General features: G+C 42.3%; 1 protein-coding gene across 3 annotated transcripts in view; it reads right to left on the bottom strand.

Moving 5' to 3' along the window:
* Positions 1-2,247: 2,247 nt before the first annotated feature.
* Positions 2,248-10,999, bottom strand: part of ATG2B (autophagy related 2B) — a 79,275-nt gene continuing 70,523 nt past the window's right edge. For all 3 annotated transcript variants that reach the window (XM_044933130.2, XM_006076926.4, XM_044933131.2), the window contains 3 exons: positions 10,524-10,678; positions 9,714-9,863; positions 2,248-7,189 (listed from right to left, as the gene is read on the bottom strand). In XM_044933130.2, the coding sequence (XP_044789065.2) occupies positions 6,959-7,189; positions 9,714-9,863; positions 10,524-10,678 (536 nt within the window). In that variant the 3' untranslated portion in view covers positions 2,248-6,958. The remainder of the gene's footprint in view (positions 7,190-9,713; positions 9,864-10,523; positions 10,679-10,999) is intronic.

Genomic DNA, 10,999 nt, shown 5'->3' with positions numbered 1-10,999 from the left:
TGGTGATGGACAGGGAGGACTGGCATGCTGCGGTTCATGGGGTTGTGAAGAGTAGGACATGACTGAGTGACTGAACTGAACTGAACTGTTATCAGTGACTAATGTTTGTTAACTAGCACGTTGTATGGCTTTGGGTAGGTTACTTATCCTAAGCCTCTTGTGTTGTCATGTGCAGAATGAAGACAACAGTATAAATGCAAATTGTGTCTGAATGCTGGACAGCTTTCATTTGCCCCCCTCCAGATCCATTCTCCACCCCTCTGCTCTGTCTTCCACTGTGCTTTCTGCCAGGATAAGCTTGAGATACTGGACTATAGGCTCAACCTATGAGAAGCTCCAGCAGGAGATGGGAGGGCGTGAGCCTAAGGAGGTCAAATAGTTGTCAGACCCCTCTGGCTCCTTGGCTCCACCTAAGGCCACAGCCACTGCCCGGCAGCCCTGTCCTTCAGCTACAGGTTCTGTGAGTCACTGCTTTGTCCCTCAGGCCTGCGAGGAGGCTTAGCCTCAGTAACCCGAAGGATGGAATAGAGGAGGAGAAGGAGCCTCACATTCCTGCAGCCAAGGGGAGCAGGAAAACGTCAGCCATCACCTGAGTCACAGACCTGAGGCCCGGGGAAGACCCAGAGTCAGCTCTCAAGGTGCTTCGGGTCTCCTGTGCCCCTGTTCACCTATGCTAAGTCCCTTCCTTACACTGCCCTCGGTCACCTCAGTAGCCGTCTGCTCCCTGCCAGGACTCCAGCTGATAGTAAATGTGAATGCCATGTTGTTGAGGGCTGAACAAAGTAGTAGTCACATAGCAAATACTTAACACTCGTTGACTTTAAAATGAGAGATGTGCCACAAAGTGTCTTGACAGGAGTGTGTGCTATCGTAAAGAGGTGAGGGTGGCTGGGCCTATCTGAAAAATATAATCTTTAAGATGAGATAAGAGGAACCAGGCAGAATATTCTAGAACGTAATGTGGGGAAGCTCTTAGGCACTGTTCTCACTCCAGGTTGCACGTGATTTTCACCAGGGAAGCTTTTAACCCAGCGATTTGCACCAGGGTTTTTTTGCCAACCAGGGGACATTTGGCCATGTCTGGAGACCTTTTGGTTCACACAGCTGGGGAGGAGCTGCTACCTGCATGTACTGAGTAAGCCCAAAGGACGCTGTGAAACATCTCACAATGTGCAGGACAGACCCACAGAACGTAACCAGCCCCAAGGGCAAGATTCTTTAACTGGAAGGACTCTAATTTAGCCCCATTCCCAGACTTATGACTGTGACTGGAGCCCAACCAGGGGAGGGGAGAGAGGTGAAGATGCAGGATAAGCAACTTTGTCAGACTCAAGTATTCAAAGAGCCTTTAACCTCAACTTTTTAGCAAAACTTCTTTCTTGGTTTCCTTATTAGTGAAGAGTTTTCACTAATTTAGACAACTGCACCTCTTAAATGAAATCCTAGAATGAGCATGGGCTTTGGGAGTCAAACCATGAGACTGTGAGCAACTACCTTGACCTCTCTGAACCTCAGTCTCCTCCTCTGGAAAACAGACTATTATAACCACCCCTCAGAGGGGCTACGAGGTTATGCAAATAATACAATACCTGGCTCACAGCAGGCACCTCACAAAGCTTCGCTCCCCTCTCTCTCACAAGAGTCTGGGGGAGAATGGATACATGTATATGTATGGCTGAGTCCCTTTGCTGTCTACCTGAAACTCTCACAACATTGTGTGTTAATTGGCTATACCCCAATATAAAATAAAAAGTTTAAAAAAAAAAGTCATGTGTGAGGTGTGTTGTGACCCATGACTTTTCTCTGATGGTGCAAAGTCAACAGTCATGTAATGAGATCTGTCATCAAAGCATCTTTCAAAGTATTGTCTTTAAATATTTCTTTAAAATATTCCTAAGTAATAAGATTCCTCCAAAAAGAACAGATTTTTTCAAGTATTTATCTAGGTCCCTAAGACCAAAACTATGTGTTTGCTGCAAGTCTACATTTTAGAGATAAAATAACTAATGCAGCAATTAATATCCAAAAGGGGGAAGGGGTGGCAAACTCTAACAGAATATGCCCTATATACTGACATCTCAGAAACTGGTAGCAGGTAAGCTCTAAGTACCAGGATCAGAGGAAGACCATTTCCCAAGAACAGGATCTGACACAGACCTACCCTCTGCTTCGAAAAATGTTATACAGGCTTTTTATACAGGGAGCATTTCTCGGAGAGAGACCATAGTGAATTTGTTTAAAGCAAACTCCAAAGAGTAAATATTTTAATTTTCTTCAAGAATATCCTTAAATTCATAATACTTTAAATAGTCACACTAACAAGTTAACATTGCCACAAAAATACTCATACAGCATCAGTATTCTTAAAGTATTTACATTTAGAATTCCATGAGGAAACAGCAACGACGACAGTCAACATACACGACGTGTTTTTTACTTGTGGTGAGATCAATTCAATGTCCAAAATAAATCGGGATGGATTAACATTAGGAGCTGAAGTGGAGTCCCTACCAAATTTCACAATGGGAAAGCAAACAGTCCCGTGTGATGGCAAATTATACAAACAACGTAAGACACATCCAACTAGAAACTGGAAGCTGCCATTTCATATACACAAAATGCATGTGAAACAGCAAAGTAAACATATTCTTAAAGGAGGGGCTGCCATTTCAACCCCGCCTCCCCTCCCCTCCCAGCACACACAGCACTAGAGATGTCCTTGAGTCTGCCAATATCGTTTACAATCTCCTGAAATACATCAGATAGCACTCTGGTGTTTTCTATGAGGCTACGTGCTTGAAACCAAGGGGCTGACAGTGGGTACAGGAGGCAAAAAAATGTGTAACACCTCTGTTTATCAAAACTACTGACATTTCAAAATATGAATTGTTGAAACTCATTTAAATTTCTTATCCCTCGCCGCAAAGAAACTAATTGTGATGTACTAGACGGCCTTCTCTTTTGACTTGTAGACACTACTATGAAAAGGAAATTCTTTTGATTAAAACTGGCTGACTTGCAACTGTGCATATAAAGTCCATTACAGGAAGCAGAGTGCCTAGCATGATCCTGAAACTACTGCGATAAAAATAAAATGCATTAAAGCACTCAGTTATTCTCAATGAAAAGACTGACTGTATTTTCCAGTAAAAAGAAACAAGATTTCTTGGTAAGGGGGAAAAAAAAATCTTTTTTTTTTCCCCCTTCACTATCTACACACTATCTAAACAACTTTCCTTTTTAACCTGAGACTCACAAACTTGTATTTGATTTATTCAATTTGGTACCAATGGATCCGTCCAATTGATGCATCTGCCGATACCAAGTATCACTTTGTATTTGCATAGGGCCTTTTACTTTCAAGAGGCTTAAAGAACTTTACAGACATTTTCTCTCATGTCTTAGGTCATGTCAAGAGGACATGAAGGGAAGCAGGGAATAGACTGCTCACCACAGACCACTACCCCTGCCACAGTCCCCATGAAGCTGAGGACACACACCCCACGAAGGTCTGAGAAAACTGAAGCAAAGCAGAGTTAAATGATTATCCTTAAGTCAGGTCATGTGGCTTTTATATATATATATATATATAAAAGATCTAAATTAATGTTAAGATAATAAATTGTTAATCCTAAAACTACTTAGTGCAAGTGTAAGACTTCCAGTTTAAAACTGCTGAACTCCACCTCTGCCCTGTCCCTTGTCTCTGGTGAGGGCAAGCTCGGGGCACATGAGCCGACTCGACAGTGCCCGCGGGTGGCAAGCGGCCCCCAGGCAGCGGGCGTAGTTGTTTGGCCTGTTCGAGAATTGAACGAAGGCACCAAACCTACACGACACAGTTTTTAAGGAGATGGTTAAAAAGTTATTCCCTTAAAACTGAAACTATTTCAACAGCATTTAAAAGTGACACATAGCAGGAGCAAGAGATACTTGTGTTTTGTCTTTTTGCCATTTTAGGCACATGGCTACTTGGGAAGATTTTTTTTTTTCCTCGGGTTCTGTATTATAAAAATAGTGATGTTACATACATGTGCTTAATGGGAATCCAAATTGGACCCATCTTTACTAAAATGGAAGTCTTTGCTATGATATCTACAAAAAATATGCCATCCTATCTGTCCTAAAAGGCGAGTGCTGAGCTGACATTGTACTTGTAAACGATAGCCATCTGTGGACAGACAGGCAGGGAAACCAGGGGATCGCAATCAGCCCGAATCAAGAGAAGACGTCACCATGGCCCCTGCTGCCTTTATAATGTAAGGCGGTCTTACTGTGTTCCTGTAACCCTGTGAGGTTCTGAAACTCATTGATGCTTCCTGATCAAGCTTGCTTACCTGGACCCTCGGGGAGATACACACACGGACTCAATGCAGTGATACACGGACATGCTCAGTCTGCCCCATGCAGAGGTCAGCCTTGAAGGCACCGTTCAGAAACACATTAGTCTAAGAGATCAGAGACCTGGAGGAGCCGGGGCTTCTGTGGGTGCCATACGGCCAGGGCTCTTGTTAGACAATGTCACCTGTTCAAGGTGTCACAGGCCTGGGGCCCACGACTAAGTGCTACATCCCACACCATCATTCCCACTTGCATGCTTGCTCGCACACGTGTGCATGCTCCAATCATCTGAAAATCTCTGCTGTCGTAAGAAGCCCCTTCATTTACAGACGGGGACACTGAGGTTTAGAGCTGAATGTCTTGGCAAAGTCACCACTTGGTAAGTCACAGACCTGGCCACACAAGCATCCTGCCAACATTCTTTACTGTATCAGCGTGGTATAAAAGTTTGAAAAGACGCTATTAAAAAAGAAAAAAATTAAGGATATTTAACAATGGCAAAGTGTTCAAACACACACAGTTCTTCCACGTAAACACCTCAGGTAAACAGCATCTTGGTTAAAGTGACAATGAACAGACCCTTGACACTAAATCTTTCTGAGACACAAGGTTTCTGATCCCACAGGTAGATTCTATCAAAAGCAGGTGCAGGAGGGCAGAAGAGACAGCCATGGAAATTACATAATAAAGATATGCTTAATGGGACTTATAAACCCAATTTGTCAAAAAATCGGTCCATTTGCAACTCAGAGTACAGAGAAGAGGATGATTATTTCTCCCTATACTAATTAAGTGCAATTAGATACAGTATGGAAAACATATTTAAAAGTTAAGGAGATTTTATATTTTTAAATTTGAGCGTTTTTCAGTTTGATTACTCATCACAGATACCATACCCAGCATGTTCCATGTAAGGGAACATGCTGGGATTGATGCAAGGGTGCCCAGAGAGCGCCCCAGAAGCAGGCTGAAGCTTCATACAGTAAACAGCCGTGATTCGTGTGTACTCAGGACCACATTCTAGGTGGGCTCCATCCAGCTGGGGTCCAGTAACAAATGGTCCTCTGATGCTTCAGTAGGTGGTTTTCTGAGCACTAGCCTTTCAAGTTTTTCAGCAGTAAAAAGAGAACAAGACAGAATTACATGCTACTTAACAAAATTTTACAAATTTTAAATGTTCGGATTTTTGCTTTCTTGTAGAAAGTTTCAAGAATGAAACTGATTCAATGTCATTTTTCAAACTCCAAACTGAAAGTAGTTCTGAAATTCAACTTCAACTCGAATGCATCTCCCCATTCTAGGAAATTAGAGAGTTCACATCATGACACTTTAAATAGAGGATGAATACAAAGTCCTATGTTTTCTTTCTGCTAGATTAATCTAAAGTCAAAGATGGAGTTCTGGAGAACCATTTCCTTCTCACATCTAGGTAATGATCTGCTTAACATTAACCAACATCAATTTTGAGAAAGTGTTCCCAAGGATTTTGGAGTAAACCCTAGCATTGCATCTATGAATATGCTCTAAGAGAAGCAAAATATTCATGGAAGCATAAAACAACTTTACCTTTAAATAAAAATACTTTATTCATTCCTGACAGAATATCAAAATGTACACTGTTCACCAAGTAAAAATGGTGCTTCGAAATAGCTGACTAGGGCATATTTGGAGGGTTTTTGGCTAATTTCAAAAGAGTAAAAACCACATTCAATCTCCCTTTCCACACACCCCTAATAAGCTTGCACTATACCTGCTTAAATTTGAACAAATAAACAATTATATGGGCCCCAGTTCATCACAGAATGCACATTTTCATTACACTTAGAATAAACGAAAGTTACTGCATTTGAGTTACCTTCCTTTGCCAAAAACCTTCAGACTTTCCTCTTTATAGTTTGTATAACTCTTTAAATTACATGTAGAATATAGCACATGACTTGTATTAATCTAAACACACAAACACACACACACACATAATAAAGTGCAACACAACAGAACAAGTCTGCGACATTCATGTTCTCAAACTCCCATGGAAGGATTTTCTGAGCAAATGAAACGACGTTCTTGACTGCGTGAACACTAACTCCAACAGACTGGGATATTTTTTCCTCACTGATATTTATATTGAAAATCCTATTTGCTTTATTTTCCCTGTGGCTTCTGTCTCTCATTTTTAATGAAAGTTTTGAAGCTGTGATTCTCTTTAAACCTGGAGAAAAAATCAACTCCTTGGAGCAACATAAATATAGTGCTTTCAAAGTACTCAAAACGTTTCTGAGCACCCTGTACTGTAAAAGGAGGTTTCCAATGATAGCTTGTCTGTAACAAGGAAGATTACAGTCATTTTAATAAAAGCAAGCATTCCACTAACTTGGCAGCAAATGCTTAACGGACTTTCGACACCAGCCACCAAACATGTCTACTGAAAGTACCAACTAGCCCTAAAATGTCAAAAGGTTTTGGTTGCATGTTGCTTTGATACTATATTATCTCACTAAGAAATGGTTTTGTTCCTGAGATGAGCGCGGTAACAGTAAATGAGTTCCCTCTGAAGTTGCCGGTGGGGCACTCTGCTCCACATCTCCCCCCCTCGTCTTCATCAAGAACCTCGTCTGAAACATCAGTCGTCCCCATGGCGCCACTTCTGCGACTCGTCCTGCCGAACATCTGGTCTGATCTGGTTTCTCATGCCACCCAAGACATTCGATGTCGCTTCTGTGGCGACGATCAGAGGTTTCACCACAGCCGGGGGGAGCTGGCGCAGGACTTCCCCCACGGCGCCCGTCACCCCCCGGCTCTCGTGCTCCCGAGCCGCAGTTTCGTAAATGGTCTGAGCCGTGTCTGCGATTCCCTGAGGAAAGAGGGGAGAGAAGGGAGTAAATCAGTGCTCAGAAGACTCTCTAAATAATCTCGTAACACACTAACTATAGAGTTCATCAAGAGCAGGTTTGTAACCAAACGGAAATCAAAGCAGAAACTGTACTTTTGAGATAACCCAGGATAATTACTTTTATGACAATTCTAAGGGAAAGTGGTAGTCCCTCGGTTGTGTCCGACTCTTTGTGACCCCATGGACCATAGCCCACTAGGCTCCTCTGTCCATGGAATTCTCTAGCCAAGAATACTGGAGTGGGCTGCCGTTTCCTTCTCCAAAGGGAAAGTAAGGGACAATTACAATTCAGCATTTTGTTATGACACTTATGTACAGAAAGTGTAGCTAGACTACAGTTTCACACAGGGATGTGCACGGAAATAGTTAATACTCCAAGAATAGCTTCTCTGGCACAATTAATCACTCTGGTTAAATCAAATTAGCAAACAAAGCTTCCTGAATAAATATAATCACTAAATGAACATGGCGATAGCTCCTGTGACTCAACTGCAACAGGAAAACCTAATTCTACTGAGCTCCATAAAATAATTTAATTAGTTTTAAATTACTGGCTATGCACTAGAAAAGATAACTGGAACATTCAATTAAGATAAGAGACTAAATAGAACACTTTATTAAATAGAGAAAACTCTGAGAACACAAAGCAGGCACATGTTTAATAACCAGAAATGAAGTTTTTGTAGCATTTTTCATCCTTCTTACAACTGTGTGACATGAAAATAATCATGACTGCTGAACTTTAGAGCTGAATATGTAAATGTGTAGGTCAAGCCAGGGTGGTAAAACGTCACACTGTTGTCACTGGTCAGTCGTCACATATGGGTTTCAAATCTCTCCCTTTTGTCTAACTCAGGACCCCTAAGGGCCACAAAGCACTATCCTCTTGTGACGGTTTCAGTGAAGGGCCTAGAGAGAAGAACTTCACACTCTCAGGAAAATCAAGGAACCTCGTCCTGGCCCCAAATCTAGTCCTCACTTTCACAATCTGTGAAGTGTTAGTTGCTCAGTTGTGCCTGACTCTTTGTGACCCCATGGACTGTAGCCTGCCAAGCCCCTCCGTTGGACTGGATTTTCCAGGCAAGAATACTGGAGTGGGTAGCCATTCCCTCTCCCAGGGGATCTTCCTGACCCAGGGATCAAACCATCGTCTCCTGTGTCTCCTACACCGGCAGACAGATTCTTTACTACTGCACCACCCAGGAAGCCCAAAGTGCTACATACCCAAGTGCTATAATATTCTGCTGCCAGCCGCCCCTGCTATGCCTGAAAGCCCAGGATCGTTTTTACAGACCTGATTTCTAACATGTCTACTGATAACTGGCCCAATCCTGACATCTATAGGAACAGAACTGACAGGTAATCAGCTCTCTTTATTCTAACAACTAAACCTCTTCTTAAGAGAGGTGACTAATGGCCTTGCCTTTATTTAGCCACTAATAATATCCTTACTTCAATGGTCTTCCTGCATTTGGAACCAGAGAGGTTACTTTTGTCAGGTAAAAGACTGTCCTAAGGCACTTCTGTCTGTCGGAATATGACAGGGGAGAATATCGTTAATGAAATCCTAATACACAAATCATAAGTAAAATGACCTCAAACTTTCTCATATGTCAATGAAAAAAAGAAAAAGATTAAGACAGGGAGGGAATGCTCCTGTCAACATCCATAAAGAACCAGGATTCACTGGTGCAACTAAACTACAATCTGCCAATGCTTAATAAATCGGGCAACGTTTAATAAGTCTCAGGATTCAAACGGTTAGAAATCACCAGTTCTACCTTTAACAACCTCTTGCACATGTGAACAAAGGGGCATTTAAATGACATTCCAATAGAAGTATTTTAGGGGAAAAAATGGGAACTGTCCACCAACACAAAGATAAATAAATTATGCTGTATTCACACAATGAAACACAATAAAAGTTTAAATCAGACCTACATATATCAACAAGGATGTATCTTGAAAGACAAAATATACAGATATATATGATACCATTTATGCTAACTTTTAAAATATAAACAATAGTATTTGCTTATGATGCCATACTTATATGAAACTATAAAAATATGCACAGAAAAAAAATTTACCATCTTCAGGATTGTGAACGCATGGGAACGGAATTAGGGTTTGTGATTAACCTAAAAAAAATTTGCTTTTTAAACAAATCTGAGGAAACCAGCACAATACAAACATGGGTAAACTCCCCTGGTGAGTGCATGGTGTGCTTCTACCACCCCGTGCTGCTTCTGTCCATAAAGAGACCAGTCTTCCCACGAGACTGCTAATCTTCTTGAGAGCCTGCAGGCCAGGACGTAGCCCTCCCCTCTTCCCTACATGCACATCTGCACTCATCAGTGGCAAAACAGTCCCAAAGCCACCCTAGGGTTCCTTCAGAACAAAGCCCAAGCCCTGCTGCTCTTTAGACAAACTCCAGGAAAGGACGCAAACTGCTCCTGGTCCATCCCCTGGGGCAGCCACTCACCTCCTTCACGACACTGTAGGCCTTGGCCACCCCTTCCCTCAGGTCCACTGGCTGGTGGGCTAACCGGTGATGGGGGAACCTTCTGACCTTCTTGGGCTCGATAGAAAGGGTGCCTGGAGACACCATGTCATACGCAGTCTCCGCTGCTGCCTGGATCGTTTCATCAGAGAGGAAAGAGTGAGTCAGAACAAAGTCTGGGGAGTTATGCGCCAGCAGCACACTTCCTAAGGGGAGTGAGGAGCAGCAGAGGGACTTGCGTCCTCAGGCAGGCCCTTCTGCAGCAACGGAATTCTTTACAACCAGAACGTATTCCTTTTATAACAAGAACGTTAACGTATACATTAGTATCTGCATTGAGCAGCTGTTTTCAGTTCCTCATCTCTCTGAGAACACTCTGTTACCAGGCTAGACAAGAATGCATGGTCTGTGCACAACTGGGTAAGGCCAACTGGAGCTTAATAGTTACCAGCAAACCTGCATACAACTACTATCGGCTCTCTAGTGCCTTCATTACATTCAGCTATGATCTTTCCACATAAATGTGCTGAAATAAATCTTTGGCTAACTTAATAGTTATAATTTACCTGAAATAGGCAAACAAATTTGACACTGTAGTCCACCACTTTATCCTACTAATTATTTAACAATGGACAGCTAATCAAAAAAAATTTTAATGATATTAAGTCATTACAAATAAAATATTCTCAGTATTTTATACATTTTCATGGTGCCATTTTAAAACCAAAATAAGTCAAGTGTTCTAATGGCTCTCCCTCTTTCTGGAGATTAAGCTGGTCTATGGAAAGTTACCTGTATGGTTTGAACCATTCTGTTCGTGAGCTCGAGAGCAGCCATCGCTGTCGAGGTGCCAAAGGAGGCAGCCCCTCTCTGAAACCCTCTGACAATGCGGCCGTCCTTTCGGTACTGCTCAATTGGTAACCAGACCAAGTCCTTGAGGCCTTGCACTAGAACAGCAGTCAACATGCAGAAATTAATAGAGTGCTGGAGTACAGCAGGTGAAGACAAATACTGCTTGCTTCCATTTATACAAGGTGCCTAGAATAGGCAATGTATATTCCTCAAATTCATCGAGTCGGAAAATACAGTGGCAGATGTCGGAGGTGGGTTAGGCGGGTGGTGAGGAATGAGGACTTAAGTGTTTAATGGGGACAGAGTTCAGTTTAGGAAAGTGAAAAGTTCAGGAGACAGATGGTGGTGAGAGCTGCACAACAATGTGAACGTCCTCAGTGCCACTGAAGTGCACAGTTAAACACGGTTTAAATAGT

This window comes from Bubalus bubalis, chromosome 20, assembly GCF_019923935.1.
Source record: "Bubalus bubalis isolate 160015118507 breed Murrah chromosome 20, NDDB_SH_1, whole genome shotgun sequence".
NCBI classification, from domain to species: Eukaryota; Metazoa; Chordata; class Mammalia; order Artiodactyla; family Bovidae; genus Bubalus; species Bubalus bubalis.
The sequence above is the reverse complement of the archived record's forward strand: the minus strand, read 5'-3'. Positions and strand labels throughout refer to the sequence as shown.